The sequence below is a fragment of the Arachis stenosperma genome, chromosome 6, assembly GCF_014773155.1.
Source record: "Arachis stenosperma cultivar V10309 chromosome 6, arast.V10309.gnm1.PFL2, whole genome shotgun sequence".
NCBI classification, from domain to species: domain Eukaryota; kingdom Viridiplantae; phylum Streptophyta; class Magnoliopsida; order Fabales; family Fabaceae; genus Arachis; species Arachis stenosperma.
Window position 1 is genome coordinate 7,549,621 of NC_080382.1, and position 17,321 is coordinate 7,566,941.

The 17,321-nt window shown below is 35.2% G+C and overlaps 1 protein-coding gene across 1 annotated transcript; it reads left to right on the forward strand.

Annotated features, from left to right (window-relative positions):
* Positions 1 to 2,414: 2,414 nt before the first annotated feature.
* Positions 2,415 to 4,266, forward strand: LOC130935701 (galactinol synthase 2-like). The gene is made up of 4 exons (XM_057865572.1): positions 2,415 to 2,853; positions 3,282 to 3,602; positions 3,678 to 3,812; positions 3,894 to 4,266. The coding sequence occupies exons 1-4, from the start codon at positions 2,521 to 2,523 to the stop codon at positions 4,083 to 4,085; spliced, it is 981 nt and encodes a 326-aa protein (XP_057721555.1). The 5' UTR covers positions 2,415 to 2,520; the 3' UTR covers positions 4,086 to 4,266.
* The last annotated feature ends 13,055 nt before the right edge of the window (positions 4,267 to 17,321 follow it).

A 17,321-nucleotide genomic window follows, 5' to 3' on the forward strand; every position in this document is an offset into this window, starting at 1 on the left:
ACGCTTGGGGACCCACTTCACCTGAAGGCATTGGTGTAATGCTGTTAGCGTAAAACGTAAGAGCCCCATTTGGTTGAAAGACATGTGTATAGTACTATAGTGCAACATTATTCATAAGTTAGAACTAAAAGTAAATTGAATCCTTAATTACTAGATAGGGTGTAGGGCCAGTCGGTGATGAAATTCTTGATTTCTCCCTTGCAATTCTATTGCTTGGGCGGTGGCAGTTAACCAAAAATTAGTATATTATATGCTTGCTTTAACGACTCATTAGAGGTTATATTATTTCTTTATTTTACATTTGTAAATTTGAATTTCCAATTGAAGAAGTAAAAGATTACCTCTAGTATCAGAAAACAACATGTAATGCCAAAAACACATGGTCCGCGACCGCAAATTTTTCATTAATGGCTAGACGATACTTTAAGAGATTCATCATCTTATCATCTTATTCTTATATGGCAATCATATACAACACCATGTGTAACAGTTTTCTGGAAACTACAGATGCATGGTTCTTTCACCGTTGGAAAAAGAAGTGTTTTGAAAATATTTAATAATAAAATTATTTTAAAATTATATTTCCTAAAAATTTAAGTTGTTAAATACGAACACATACAATAATATATCTATAGCTAATGCCCTTTTCTAGATCTTATCTCACTCATAATATATAATATATATAATCAAAATCAAATTATTTATAAAAAATAATTATGAAGTGAAAGTGCCAAAAATAAATAATTGAATGTAACCAATTAAAATATTATAAACATGTTATCTTTGGAATGTGCCAAATACTTTTTGTATGTTAACAGATAAAGTTAAAATATTTGAGTGCAACAATAAACGAGAATTATATATGTGTGTGTGTGTAAAAAAACATGAGACTGGCTAGTTGTAAATAAATAATACAAAATAAAAGAATTATGTGTTAAATCACATATTCCACAGTCAAATCACAAGGTTTTATTCGTGGTCTCTGGTCGCTTGCTAAGGAAGAAAAGATTAAAGCAAAAAAAATGTCTGGAATTCAGGCTTCATATGTGTCTACTACGGTCTCCGATCAACTTTGTCAAACAAACTAAATTTCAAGTTTTGGTCGCCATCAGAAGAATATATATATATTTATTATTACATATTTGGTTTTAAAGTAGTATTTGTTTTGAAATATTGGAAAAGAGATAATACTAATATTTTAGTTTTTATTTTTAAAATTTTAATATTTTAGTATTTTTAAAAAGTAGAAATATAAGAGACTAAAATTTTTGAAAACGAAGATTAAAATTTTATTAATAATATTTTATATTTAAAATACTTTTACTTTAATTAATTAATTTTATATTTATTTTTTATGCAAATTGAATTAGAACTTCATTTTTATTTCAGTCTCTGTTATATCAAACACAATACGAAAATTTATTTTAATTTTTATTTTTTAATTCTATCTTTTAGTCTCAATCTCTCATCTTTATCTCTCTTTTAAATACTACCTAAAAATACTATTATTATCCTAAAAACAAATTTGGAAAAAAATCCGAGCAAAGAAAACAGATATGGTAATTTATTATTCAACCATATTACATATGGGTTAAAATCAATTATTAAAATTAGTTATTAATATAAAATATATATTAAAATATAAATATACATTAAAAATAAATTAAATCGCATATATTTACGATATAAACATTACAATTTGAGTATGGCTATCTTTATCTAAAAGTTTAATTATTATATTAGTTTCTATAGTTTCACCAAATTTTTAGTTAGATTTGTATATTTTTTTTAATTGAATCTTTACATTATTTTTAATTTTATAATTAGATTTTTTTAGTATAAAAAATATTAGAATTAACTAAATATTTCTTTAAATTAAAAAACTTAACTAAATATTTAATCTATCGTATGTATTTTGAAAAAAAATATTCGATTAATTTTAACTTTGTAATATAAAAAAAATTTAATTAAAAAATTAAAAATAATATAAAAATTTAATTAAAAAAAACATAAAAATTTTAGTAAAAATTTAATAAACTTATAAACACCACCAGAATAATTAAACTTTATTCTTATCCTACAGTGTAATTAATTTCTTTTTGTTTCCTTTTTTAAAAGGCATATTACGATAAACCTTACACTAATTATAAAGGAAGAAAATTCTCCGCGCGTGAATAGTACTAGCTAGTAGATAATGTAGATTAAGCGAATATTTAATTATTTATTATTAATTATGAGTTAAAAATGCCTAAAAAAGAAGAAATGTATTTAATGAAGGTCTATCTAGGACCGTTGAATTCCAAAATGATATCTGTAACCATTGGATCAAACATTGACTAAAATACCCTCCTGGAACCCCCAACTTTCTATATAAACGACCCAAGCTGCAACACAAATTCACCACAGCAATTCCAACAAAAGCAAAACATTTTCTCTTTAATTTAGTTGTATTCACTTTTGTCTCTGAGAATCTTTGCTTATTCTCTCTCATTTTCTTCTTTCTTTCTTCACTCGATCAATATGGCCCCTAATATGTTGACAAGTGTGACTGCCAATGGCACCATGGGTGAACAACAACGCAAAGCTTCAAGTCGTGCCTTCGTGACTTTCCTTGCTGGAAATGGTGACTATATTAAAGGAGTGGTGGGTCTGGCCAAAGGGCTGAGGAAGACTAAGACCATCTACCCTCTTGTGGTTGCTGTCCTGCCTGATGTCCCTCAAGAACACCGCAACATCCTCAAATTTCAAGGTTGCATTGTTAGAGAGATCGAACCTGTTTACCCTCCTGAGAATCAAACCCAGTTTGCCATGGCTTATTATGTCATCAACTACTCTAAGCTCCGTATTTGGGAGGTACATATAAATTACTCTAAATATATGTTTTTTTAAGGGTTACACTTACATACTTTATAAGTGGAGGGATTATTACAGAATATATATATATATATATATATATATATATATTGTTTTACCCTTACATTATTTTGAGTTAGTATTAATATATAGAATTTTTGGTATGCAAATATAACAGGTCAATTTTTCTAGATTCTTTCTATAATTTTTTTTAATGTGTTCAGTGTTCTTTAGCTTTAGTACTAGTTGACTAATTAGTACGATGGAAAACATACATTGTTATTATAATAAATCTAGCCTAGTAGAAATGAAATCATATATCATATCATTTGATTTTTATTATTTTTCAAAAAATATAAAAATATTAATTTATTAATGCATGTAATTTTGATGATCGTAATTAATATTTTGTAATTGAAATATTGTAGTTTGTGGAGTACAACAAGATGATCTACTTAGACGGTGACATTCAAGTATTTGCCAATATTGATCACTTATTTGACCTTCCTGATAACTACTTCTACGCTGTCATGGACTGCTTTTGCGAGAAGTCATGGAGTAAAACCTCTCAGTACAAAATTGGTTATTGCCAACAATGTCCTGATAGGGTTCAATGGAAATCTGAGCTTGGTCCTAAGCCTCCTCTCTATTTTAACGCTGGCATGTTTGTTTATGAGCCTAATTTGTCTACTTATTATGACCTCCTCAAAACATGCCAACAAACTGAGCCAACTTCTTTTGCTGAGCAGGTATATTATATACATATGTGCGAGAGTTAATTATTATATTTTAATTAATAATTAAAAATTATACATGCTGTGCAGGATTTTCTGAACATGTATTTCAAGGACAAGTATAAGCCTATACCTAATGTGTACAACCTTGTCTTAGCTATGTTGTGGCGTCACCCTGAGAACGTCGAACTTGAGAAAGTGAAAGTGGTTCACTATTGTGCTGCTGTGAGTGTTCAATCATTAATTCCTAAAATTGTATCATGTATATATGCAAAATTGGAGTACTAATTGTTACTATTATTACAGGGATCAAAGCCATGGAGATACACCGGCAAGGAGGAGAATATGGAGAGAAAAGACATAAAGATGTTGGTTAAGAAATGGTGGGAGATATATGAGGATGAGAAATTGGATTACAACAACGGTGTGGATCGTTTCAAGTCAGCACTTGTGGAAATCCGTGGTCTTAAGTTTGTCCGAGCTCCATCTGCTGCCTAATAATTAAGCCTTGTATTACTGCTAATTATTATTTACTCTACTTTTTGTTGAGTATGACAATACCTACTTATATAGGTGGTTAAATATTTTTTTTGTGTTTTTGATTTCTGATTAGTGGTTTTTTATTGTCTTTCTTTTTAGATAGTTTGGTTATCATATAAACCATGTATATATATGCTCTAATCTACTTTGTTTTCTTTACATGGATTGTGAAAATCTATCTATGAAATATTATTAATAAAAAACTTTTTATTTTGTAAATATTTTTTATTTTTTTTCATATCTGTTTAATTTTGTGAATTTTATTATCGTCATTATTACTATTGATACATGTAATAAATTTTATTTACATCTTCTCTCACTTGATATATTAACAATAGCCAAATTAAATGATATTAAGAACAAAATTATATGATAATTATATGTTTTACTTCAAAATAAAATTTATTTAATATCATAAAATAAATTTTTTGAACAAAAAAAATTATTAACACAATATAATAAAATATATTATCATCTAAAAAAGTAAAATAATATAAATATTCAAACAAAAATACTCAAAACATTGTACTCAATTAATAAAACATATTCAGCTCATTAGTTAACACTATTCAGCTCTTATATTGTTATCAGTTAACACAAAGATCAACTAACTCACTATGGTTCCTTACTTATGAAAGAGCATATCACTTCTATTGAATGGTAAAAATATTTTGAAAATTTATTAATTGAATTTTAGTTGAAAATTATTTTTATTTACTTCAAAACATTATAAGTTGAAAATACGGTATAATTTATTTACTTTAAACTATTCTAAGTTGAAAGAATGGAATATTTTATTTACTTAAGCGAACATAAAAGGTTGATGGTGCATCTTCATAAGAAATTTAGATTAACTATTGTAAATTTGTAGTATTGTCCAATTTGCTTCCAAGAATCCAAACTCATACAGTTAAAACTTGCAATATACATCACTAATATATAGTTCAACAATAATTATTGCACAAAAATCTATGCATTACGATCAGAAGTTATCTCAATGCACCCATTTATGGTGTAAAGGTCACAAGAAATTTAGATTAATTACTGTAAATTTGTATTATTGTCTAATTAGCTTCCCAAGAGTCCAAACTAAGACAATTAAAATCTGCAATATACATCACTAATATTAATATACATAGTTCAACAATCATTATTGCACAAGAATTCATGCATTTCTATTAGAAGTTATCACCCAATGCACCTATTTATTCATCTTATTCCTTATTATTGTCTTTCATTATTTCTTTACTCCACATCACTTTCTACATATAAAAACGGAAGAAATTCATACATTTAAAGATTAAATAGTTAATAAACATGAATCAATGAAACAAATTTTGAATATTTAATATTTCATTTGAATACTGTTAGGTTTTAACTTAATTAATATTATTGCCTATCTAATAGAAAATACTTCGCTAATAAATAGTTTATTTAATTTTGTAGAATTATATGAACAAATTGAAGTAGTAAAAAATATGAGTGAAATGGATTTGTTTCATTAATATTTACTTAAAAATAAAAAATTATAAATATATTAAATATAAATGATCAACACTTGATTAAAAATATATGATAAAATAGATTTTTAAGTGTAGTGATAATTAACATCAAAATATAAAAAAGTAAGTGTATTTTTTATTTTTAATAAATATTTAAATATAACATTATATATGTTATTAATATTAATTCTAAAAAGAAATATAAATCTAAACTCTTTTAATTCAGCATAAATGCATAATTGATCACTACAAAATAAAATTTTGTTATGATACGAAGAATTGAAAATTTTAGTTGCATTGAATTGGAGTAAAATAATAATATAAATTAACAACCTGAATCTTTTGATAAATATGGGCAAAAATAATGAAAAAGTATATCTTCTAGAGTCTACATTTTTATATACTTTCTTTAGATGATTATTTAATATAAAGTAAAGTATTCTGATTTTTACATTTGGGTTAAATTCTAACATAGTTTCATTTAGGTATTTTTTAATTTTTTATTTTTATCTTAAAAAATTTTAAATAATTTTAATATTAGTTTACTGTTAAATTTTGATATAAAAATATAGATATTAATATTATTAATTAAGTTATATTTTTTATTATTGATCAAAATTTTTTTATAATACTATTTTTTTATTTTTTATATAAATTTTAAATTCTTATAATTAGAATAAAAAAATAGTTTTTATATTGATAATTGTGTGAGTTGTATTTACCTCCATATTAAAATTAAATATTATTGATTTTTTAATAATAATTGGATAATATTGAATAATTCAAAACTTTTTTATATTAAAATAGAATTTTTAAAACCTTATACACTAACAAAGAAAAGGAATCACGACTGCAATTTTATAACAATTAATCATGTTTGAAGCAATCAAAAGCAAGGTTTAGAATATAACTGGGTGATGTTGGCTCAACAACTGTTGCCATGGTGGCGGTAGCTAGACGAAAGTGGCGGTGGCTCCACGTAGAGTGAGAGCGGAGACTGAAAATATAAGAGGTGAGAGTGGAGGCTCGAGAGAGGAGAGAGGTGAGTGAGTGGGTCCTCCAGCATGCAAAAAGAGTTACTTAGAGGACATACAAGAGACAGTGATTGCAGAGGGAGACAGAGACACCGAGAGACAGAGATAGAGACATCGAGTGACTAAGGGAGACAGAGCATGCAAGAGTGGTGGAGCAGACGGTGGCTTTAAAGGTTGCATTGCGATGGCTGCTGTGCGATGGAGGCTTCAAAGGTTGCGCGACGGAGGCTTCGAGGGTTGCGATGGCTAAGACCCATAATTTTTGAAAAATATTATTATGAGTTAATTTCAATTTACTTATTCATTAAAGACTTTATTTTTTAGAAATTATTTTATTAAACGTAATTAAATCAAGTTTTGACAATTAAATTAAAAATTTTACTTAATTTTATAATTATTGAATAATTCTCTATATTTAAATTATACAGGTTAATAGTTGCAAAAGAAAAAAAAATTATACAATTTAGTTAAATAATAGAGATTCTAGAATTTAATACTTTAATTTTATCAACAAAGAAAATTAATTATATTATCTTTAATTTTAAATTAAAATATTCAATTAAAAGTTAATTAGTAAATTAATAATCAAATAATATTTTCAAAATAACTTTTATAGATTAAATTAGGTTTTTAATTAATACTTTATATCCCTAATTTTATTAAAATTACCTAAACTACCATAATCCTAACCTTCTACCCCCACCGTCTTTCCCTTTCCCAAACCCTAATAACCCTTATCAACTTCAAACAAAAAGGAAAAAGAAAGAAAAAGAATGAAAGAAAGAAAGAAGGAAGGAGGGACAAAGAAAGGGAGATCCGAGGGTAAGAGAGCGTCGATGGAAGGGTGCCGGAGCTGCTAGGCCATGCCGTCGGGTCGCCTTGGCCGTCGTCGGGAGTAGAGATGCAGGTAGAGGAGAAGCCGCCACTGCCTCGCATTCGTCGTCGTCCTCGCCAGGAAGCACGTCGCCGCTGCTGCTATTCGTCCTGCCCGAGCCGTCGCCGTCGCTACTGGTCCGCCTTGTAGCCGCCGTCGTCACCATTGAAACTGAGGAGAGAGAGTTCGCGAGGAGAGAGGGGATACACGTATAGCATCGCCGTCGCCGTCGAGTCTAGCAGCCGCTGCCGCGAGCCCCGTCGCCGCTACTGGAGGTGCGCCCAAGCTCCTGCCGCCAGAGAACATCTTTGCCACCACTGAGATCTCCCGCTGGTAAGGTTTTAAGTTGGTTTTTGTTTCCTTTGAATTTTCGGGAGCTTTATCACCGCTGCATGTTTGTTACAGTCGCCGTTGCCAGAGTTCTAGTTGCCGCTGCCGCTCGAGGTGGCTGATAGGGGTGGAAAAAGGCCAGGCGGCCTGCCAGGGGCCTGCAGCCTGGCCTGTGTTTGGCCTGGTCTGGTGGTGCGCGAAATTGTGAACAGTACTTTTTCACAACTCTCATAATCCCCGGTAATGGCTCCAAAAACGTGGTAGCTCAATACCATGGCATTACACAACTTCGCACAACTAACCAGCAAGTGCACTGGGTCGTCCAAGTAATACCTTACGTGAGTAAGGGTCGATCCCACGGAGATTGTTAGCATTGAAGCAAGCTATGGTCATCTTGTAAATGTTAGTCAGGCAAACTCAAATATATATATGATGATGAACGAAAATAACATAGAGATAAAGATAGTGATACTTATGCATATCATTGGTGTAAGAGCTTCAGACAAGTGTATGAAGATGCCTTCCCTTCCGTCTCTCTGCTTTCCTACTGCCTTCATCCAATCCTTTCTTACTCCTTTCCATGGCAAGCTCGTGTAGGGTTTCACTGTTGTCAGCAGCTACCTCCCATCCGCGCAGTGAAAGCTAATGCACGCACTCTGTCACAGTACTGCCAATCACCGGTTTGGTTCCCTCCCCTACCGGAATAGAATCACTCTTTTGCGTCTGTCACTAACGCCCAGTAGGTTACAGGTTTGAAGCACGTCACAGTCATTCAATCATTGAATCCTACTCAGAATACCACAGACAAGGTTAGACCTTCCGGATTCTCTTGAATGCTGCCATCAGGTCCTGCCTATACCACGAAGACTCTGATCTCACGGAATGGTTGGCTCGTTTGTCAGGCGAGCACTCGTTGTCAGGCGATCAACCATGCATCGTGCAATCGGGAATCCAAGAGATATTCACTAAGCCTCAGATGCTTGTAGAACAAGAATGGTTGTCAGTCACCTTGTTCATGAGTGAGAATGGTGATGGGCGTCAATCATCACCTTCATCATGTTGAAGAACAAGTGATATCTTGGACAAAGAACAAGTGGAATTGAATGGAAGAACAATAGTAATTGCATTAATACTCGATGTACAGCAGAGCTCCACACCTTAATCTATGGTGTGTAGAAACTCCACCGTTGAAAATACATAAGAACAAGGTCTAGGCATGGCCGAATGGCCAGCCTCCAAAGGCCTAAGATAGCATAAAACAAAGATAGCTACCAAAAGTCTCTCTAAATACAATAGTAAAAGGTCCTACTTATAGAAAACTAGTACATAGATGAGTAAATGACATAAAAATCCACTTCCGGGCCCACTTGGTGTGTGCTTGGGCTGAGCAATGAAGCTTTTTCGTGTAGAGACTCTCCTTGGAGTTAAACGCCAGCTTTAGTGCCAGTTTGGGCGTTTAACTCCCAATTAGGTGCCAGTTCCGGCGTTTAACGCTGGAATTTCTTGAGGTGACTTTGAACGCCGGTTTGGGCCATCAAATCTTGGGCAAAGTATGGACTATTATATATTGCTGGAAAGCCCAGGATGTCTACTTTCCAACGCCGTTAAGAGCGCGCCAATTGGGCTTCTGTAGCTCCAGAAAATCTACTTCGAGTGCAGGGAGGTCAGAATCCAACAGCATCTGCAGTCCTTTTGAGTCTCTGGATCAGATTTTTGCTCAGGTCCCTCAATTTCAGCCAGAAAATACCTGAAATCACAGAAAAACACACAAACTCATAGTAAAGTCCAGAAAAGTGAATTTTAACTAAAAACTAATAAAAATATACTAAAAACTAACTAAAAGATACTAAAAACATACTAAAAACAATGCCAAAAAGCATACAAATTATCCGCTCATCACAACACCAAACTTAAATTGTTGCTTGTCCCCAAGCAACTGAAAATCAAATAAGATAAAAAGAAGAGAATATGCAATGAACTCCAAAAACATCTATGAAGATCAGTATTAATTAGATGAGCGGGGCTTTTATCTTTTTGCCTCTGAATAGTTTTGGCATCTCACTCTATCCCTTGTAATTCAGAATGATTGGCTTCTTTAGGAACTCAGAATCCAGATGGTGTTAATGATTCTCCTAGTAAAGTATGATGATTCTTGAACATAGCTATTTATTGAGTCTTGGCTGTGGCCCAAAGCACTCTGTCTTCCAGTATTACCACCGGATACATACATGCTACAGACACATAATTGGGTGAACCTTTTCAGATTGTGACTCAGCTTTGCTAAAGTCTCCAATTAGAGGTGTCCAGGGTTCTTAAGCACACTCTTATTTGCCTTGGATCACAACTTTATTTCTTTCTCTTTTTTTTTTCCGGTTTTTTTTTTCGGTTTTTCTTCTCTTTTTTTCTTTTTTTGTTTTTTTCGTATTCACTGCTTTTTCTTGCTTCAAGAATCATTTTTAATGATTTTTCAGATCCTCAGTAACATGTCTCCTTTTTCATCATTCTTTCAAGAGCCAATATTCATGAACCACAATTTCAAAAGACATATGCACTGTTCAAGCATACATTCAGAGAACAAAAGTGTTGCCACCACATCAAATTAATTAAACTACTATAAAATTCAGAATTCATACAATTCTTTCCTTTTCAATTAAGCATGTTTTTATTAAGAGAGGTGATGGATTCATAGGACATTCATAACTTTAAGGCATAGACACTAAGGCACTAATGATCACAAGACACAAACATGGACAAACATAAAGCATAAAAATCGAAAAACAGAAGAATAAAGAACAAGGAGATCAAGGAACGGGTCCACCTTAGTGATGGCGGCTCTTTCTTGCTCTTGAAGATCCCATGGAGTGCTTGAGCTCCTCAATGTCTCTTCCTTGTCTTTGTTGCTCCTCCCTCATGATTCTTTGGTCTTCTCTAATTTCATGGAGGATGATGGAGTGTTCTTGATGCTCCACCCTTAGTTGTCCCATGTTGGAACTCAACTCTCCTAGGGAGGTGTTTAGTTGCTCCCAATAATTTTGTGGAGGAAAGTGCATCCCTTGAGGAATCTCAGGGATCTCATGGTGAGAGGGGTCTCTTGTGTACTCCATCCTTTTCTTGGTGATGGGCTTGTCCTCATCAATGGGGGTATCTCCCTCTATGTCAACTCCAACTGAATAACAGAGATGACAGATGAGATGAGGGAAGGCTAACCTTGCCAAAGTGGAGGTCTTGTCCGCCACCTTGTAGAGTTCTTGGGCTATAACCTCATGAACTTCTATTTCTTCTCCAATCATGATGCTATGGATCATGATGGCCCGGTCTATGGTAACTTCGGACCGGTTGCTAGTGGGAATGATTGAGCGTTGTATGAACTTTAACCATCCTCTAGCCACGGGCTTGAGGTCATGCCTTCTCAATTGAACCGGCTTTCCTCTTGAATCTTGCTTCCATTGTGCGCCCTCTTCACATATGGTTGTGAGGACTTGGTCCAACCTTTGATCAAAGTTGACCCTTCTAGTGTAAGGATGCTCATCTCCTTGCATCATAGGCAAGTTGAACGCCACCCTCACACTCTCCGGACTAAAATCCAAGTATTTCCCCCGAACCATAGTGAGATAATTCTTCGGATTCGGGTTCACACTTTGGTCATGGTTCTTGGTGATCCATGCATTGGCATAGAATTCTTGAACCATCAAGATTCCGACTTGTTGAATGGGGTTGGTAAGCACTTCCCAACCTCTTCTTCGGATCTCATGGCGGATCTCCGGATATTCACCCTTTTTGAGTGAAAAGGGGACTTCGGGGATCACCTTCTTCAAGGCCACAACTTCATAGAAGTGGACTTGATGCACCCTTGAGAGGAATCTATCCATCTCCCATGACTCGGAGGTGGAAGCTTTTGCCTTCCCTTTCCTCTTTTTAGAGGTTTCTCCGGCCTTGGATGCCATAATGGTTATGAAAAAGCAACGCTTTTACCACACCAAACTTAAAATGTTTGCTCGTCCTCGAGCAAAAGAAGAAAGAAGAGAGTAGAAGAAGAAGAAATGAGGAAGAGGGGGATGGTGGTGTGTTCGGCCAAGAAGGGAAAGAAGGGGTGTTTAGGTGGTGTGAAAATGAAGGGTTGAAGAAGGGTATATATAGGAGAGAGGGGGGTAATGGTTCGGCCATGATGGGTGGGTTTGGGAGGGAAAGTGGTTTGAATTTGAAGGGTGAGGTTGGTGGGGATTTATGAAGGATGGATGTGAGTGGTGAAGAGAAAGATGGGATTTGATAGGTGAAGGTTTTTTGGGGAAGAGGTATTGAGGTGATTGGTGAATGGGGGAAGAAGAGAGAAAGTGATGGTGGGGTCCTGTGGGGTCCACAGATCCTGTGGTGTCAAGGAAAAGTCATCCCTGCACCATATGTTGCTCAAAATCACGTTTTGAGCTATTTCTGGCGTTAAACGCCGGGCTGGTGCCCATTCCTGGCGTTTAACGCCAGGTTGTTGCCCTTTACTGGCGTTTAACGCCAGTCTGGTGCCCCTTTCTGGCGTTAAACGCCCAGAATGGTGCCAGACTGGGCGTTAAACGCCCAACAGCTAGCATTACTGGCGTTTGAACGCCAGCTTCTCCTCCTCCAGGGTGTGCTGTTTTTCTTCCTGTTTTTCATTCTGTTTTTGCTTTTTTCATTATTTTTGTGACTACTTATGATCATCAACCTACAAAAAAGATAAAATAACAAAAGAAAATAGTTAGCTATAAAACATTGGGTTGCCTCCCAACAAGCGCTTCTTTAATGTCATTAGCTTGACAGAGGACTCTCATGGAGCCTCAGAAATACTCAGAGCAATGTGGGAACCTCCCAACACCAAACTTAGAGTTTGAATGTGGGGGTTCAACACCAAACTTAGAGTTTGGTTGTGGCCTCCCAACACCAAACTTAGAGTTTGACTGTGGGGGCTCTGTTTGACTCTGATTTGAGAGAAGCTCTTCATGCTTCCTCTCCATGGTGATAGAGGGATATCCTTGAGCCTTAAACACAAAGGATTCTTCATTCACTTGAATGATCATTTCACCTCTATCAACATCAATCACAGCTTTTGCTGTGGCTAGGAAAGGTCTGCCAAGGATGATGGTTTCATCCATGCACTTCCCAGTCTCTAGGACTATGAAATCAGTAGGGATGTAATGGTCTTCAATCTTCACCAAAACATTCTCTACAAGTCCATGAGCTTGTTTTCTTGAATTGTCTGCCATCTCTAATGAGATTCTTGCAGCTTGCACCTCAAAGATCCCTAATTTCTCCATTACAGAGAGGGGCATGAGGTTTACACTTGACCCTAAGTCACACAAGGCCTTCTTGAAGGTCATGGTGCCTATGGTACAAGGTATAGAAAACTTCCCAGGATTCTGCCTCTTTTGAGGCAGTTTCTGCCTAGACAAGTCATCTAGTTCTTTGGTGAGCAAAGGAGGTTCATCCTCCCAAGTCTCATTTCCAAATAACTTGTCATTTAGCTTCATGATTGCTCCAAGGTATTTAGCAACTTGCTCTTCAGTGACATACTCATCCTCTTCAGAGGAAGAATACTCATCAGAGCTCATGAATGGCAGAGGTAAGTCCAATGGAATCTCTATGGTCTCATTTTGAGCCTCAGATTCCCATTGTTCCTCATTGAGGAACTCAGAGGAGATTGGTACACGCCCACTGAGGTCTTCCTCAGTGGCGTCCTCCTCCTCTCTTTCCTCTCCATATTCGGCCATGTCTATGGCTTTGCACTCTCCTTTTGGATTTTCTTCTGTATTACTTGGGAGAGTGCTAGGAGGGAGTTCAGTAACTTTCTTACTCAGCTGACCCACTTGTCCTTCCAAATTCCTAATGGAGGACCTTGTTTCATTCATGAAACTTTGAGTGGTCTTTATTAGATCAGAGACCATTGTTGCTAAGTCAGAAGTACTCTGCTTAGAACTCTCTGTCTGTTGCTGAGAAGATGATGGAAAAGGCTTGTTATTGCCAAGCCTGTTTCTTCCACCATTATTATTGAAACCTTGTTGAGGTCTCTCTTGATTCTTCCATGAGAAATTTGGGTGATTTCTCCATGAAGAATTATAGGTGTTTCCATAGGGTTCTCCTAGGTAATTCACCTCTTCCATTGAAGGGTTCTCAGGATCATAAGCTTCTTCCTCAGATGAAGCATCCTTAGTACTGTTTGGTGCATTTTGCATTCCAGACAGACTTTGAGAAATCAAATTGACTTGTTGAGTCAATATCTTGTTCTGAGCCAATATGGCATTCAGAGTGTCAATCTCAAGAACTCCTTTCTTCTGACTAGTCCCATTGTTCACAGGATTCCTTTCAGAAGTGTACATGAATTGGTTATTTGCAACCATTTCAATCAATTCTTGAGCTTCTGCAGGCGTCTTCTTCAGATGAAGAGATCCTCCAGCAGAGCTATCCAAGGACATCTTGGATAGTTCAGAGAGACCATCATAGAAAATACCTATGATGCTCCATTCAGAAAGCATGTCTGAGGGACATCTTCTGATTAATTGTTTGTATCTTTCCCAAGCTTCATAGAGGGATTCTCCATCCTTTTGTCTGAAGGTTTGGACTTCCACTCTAAGCTTACTTCATCTTTGTGGTGGAAAGAACTTTTGCCAAGAAGGCATTGACTAGCTTTTCCCAAGAGTCCAGGCTTTCTTTAGGTTGAGAATCCAACCATATTCTAGCTCTGTCTCTTACAGCAAAAGGGAATAGCATCAGTCTGTAGACCTCAGGGTTAACCCCATTAGTCTTGACTGTGTCACAGATTTGCAAGAATTCAGCTAAGAACTGATGAGGATCTTCCATTGGAAGTCCATGGAACTTGCAATTCTGTTGCATTAGAGAAACTAATTGAGGCTTAAGCTCAAAGTTGTTTGCTCCAATGGCAGGGATAGAGATGCTTCTCCCATAAAAATCAGGAGTAGGTGCAGTGAAGTCACCCAGCACCTTCCTTGCATTGTTGGCATTGTTGTTGTTTTCGGCTGCCATGGGTTCTTCTTCCTTGAAGAATTCGGTCAGGTCCTCTAAAGAGAGTTGTGCTTTGGCTTCTCTTAACTTTCTCTTCAAGGTCCTTTCAGGTTCAGGATCAGCTTCAACAAGAATGCCTTTGTCTCTGCTCCTGCTCATATGAAAGAGAAGAGAAAAGAAAATGTGGAATCCTCTATGTCACAGTATAGAGATTCCTTGAAGTGTCAGAGGAAAAGAGAAATAGTAAGAAGAAGGAGAAGAAGAATTCGAACTTTATTAGTTAGAGTTCGAATTGTGCATTAAGAAGGAGTAGTACTCCATAAATAGAAGGATGTGGGAAGGAGGGAAGAGAATTTTCGAAAATTCAGTCAAAAGATTTTGAAAACATTTTGAAAATTTGATTGATAATTTTCGAAAATTAAAAGTGAAAAAGAGATCAAGTGATTTTTGAAAAAGATTTAGAAATTAGAAATTAAAAAGATTTGATTGAAAACTATTTTAAAAAAAATGAGGTTAAAAAGATTTGATTGAAAAGTCATGGTTTTAAAAAGATGTGATTGAGAAGATATGATTTGAAAACAATTTGAAAAGATATGATTTAAAAAAAAATTGATGACTTGCCTAACAAGAAAAGATATGATTCAAACATAAAACCTTCCTTAATGGAAAAGGCAAAAAAATGTTCAATCAAATCATTAATTGTTAGTAAGTATCTTTGAAAAAGGAAAGAAATTGATTTTGAAAACATTTGATTGAAAAGATATGATTTGAAAAAGATTTGGTTTTGAAAAACTTTGAAAACTTGAAAAAAAATTGATTTGAAAACAAAATCTTCCCCCTAGCACCATCCTGGCGTTAAACGCCCAGAATGGTATACATTTTGGCGTTTAACGCCCAAAATGCTACCTCTTTGGGCGTTAAACGCCCAACCAGGTACCCTGGCTGGCGTTTAAACGCCAGTCTGCCTTCTTCACTGGGCATTTTTGAATGCTCAGCTTTTTCTGTATAATTCCTCTGCAGCATGTTCTGAATCTTCAATTCTTTGTATTATTGACTTGAAAAGACACAAATTAAAAATATTTTTGGATTTTTTAATAATCAAAATGCAACAAGAATCAAATAACAATGCATGCAAGACACCAAACTTAGCAGTTTGTGTACTACTGACACTATATGAAACACCAAGATACTCAAGTCAATAGAATTTAAAGATCAAAACAAAGAAATATATGCATGGATTCGAAAAATATAACAAAAACATGCATTTGACACTAAACCTAAGATGAGACTCTAGATTTAAACAAGAACTTATTTTTGGATTTTATGATTTTTTTGAATTTTTTTGTGTTTTTCGAAAATTAAGTGGAAAAAGGTATCAAAATTCTTAATGAGAATTCCAGGAATCAGTGCAATGCTAGTCTAAGACTCCGGTCCAGGAATTAGACATGGCTTCACAGCCAGCCAAGCTTTCTAAGAAAGCTTCGGTCCAAAACACTAGACATGACCAAAGGTCAGCCAAGCCTTAGCAGATCACTGCTCCAAAAGCAAAATTGATGAAAATCAACAAGCTCTTGTGGTGATAAGTTGAAACCTCGGTCCAATCAGATTAGACATGGCTTCTCAGCCAGCCAGATTTCAACAAATCATCATGAAACTCTAGAATTCATCTTCAAGAATTTCGAAAAAAATAAATACCTAATCTAAGCAACAAGATGAACCGTCAGTTGTCCAAACTAGAACAATCCCAGGCATTGTTACCAAAAGCTTGCTCAAAACTTGAACAATCCCCGGCAACGGCGCCAAAAACTTGGTGCGCGAAATTGTGAACAGTACTTTTTCACAACTCTCATAATCCCCGGTAATGGCTCCAAAAACGTGGTAGCTCAATACCATGGCATTACACAACTTCGCACAACTAACCAGCAAGTGCACTGGGTCGTCCAAGTAATACCTTACGTGAGTAAGGGTCGATCCCACGGAGATTGTTAGCATTGAAGCAAGCTATGGTCATCTTGTAAATGTTAGTCAGGCAAACTCAAATATATATATGATGATGAACGAAAATAACATAGAGATAAAGATAGTGATACTTATGCATATCATTGGTGTAAGAGCTTCAGACAAGTGTATGAAGATGCCTTCCCTTCCGTCTCTCTGCTTTCCTACTGCCTTCATCCAATCCTTTCTTACTCCTTTCCATGGCAAGCTCGTGTAGGGTTTCACTGTTGTCAGCAGCTACCTCCCATCCGCGCAGTGAAAGCTAATGCACGCACTCTGTCACAGTGCTGCCAATCACCGGTTTGGTTCCCTCCCCTACCGGAATAGAATCACTCTTTTGCGTCTGTCACTAACGCCAGTAGGTTACAGGTTTGAAGCACGTCACAGTCATTCAATCATTGAATCCTACTCAGAATACCACAGACAAGGTTAGACCTTCCGGATTCTCTTGAATGCTGCCATCAGGTCCTGC

Excerpts from the sequence above, each read along its gene's own strand:
- LOC130935701 (XM_057865572.1), top strand. The coding sequence starts at position 2,521 with ATGGCCCCTAATATGTTGACAAGTGTGACTGCCAATGGCACCATGGGT. Across the intron at positions 2,854-3,281 it reads CTAAGCTCCGTATTTGGGAG|TTTGTGGAGTACAACAAGAT; the intron begins GTACATATAAAT and ends GAAATATTGTAG. Across the intron at positions 3,603-3,677 it reads CAACTTCTTTTGCTGAGCAG|GATTTTCTGAACATGTATTT; the intron begins GTATATTATATA and ends CATGCTGTGCAG.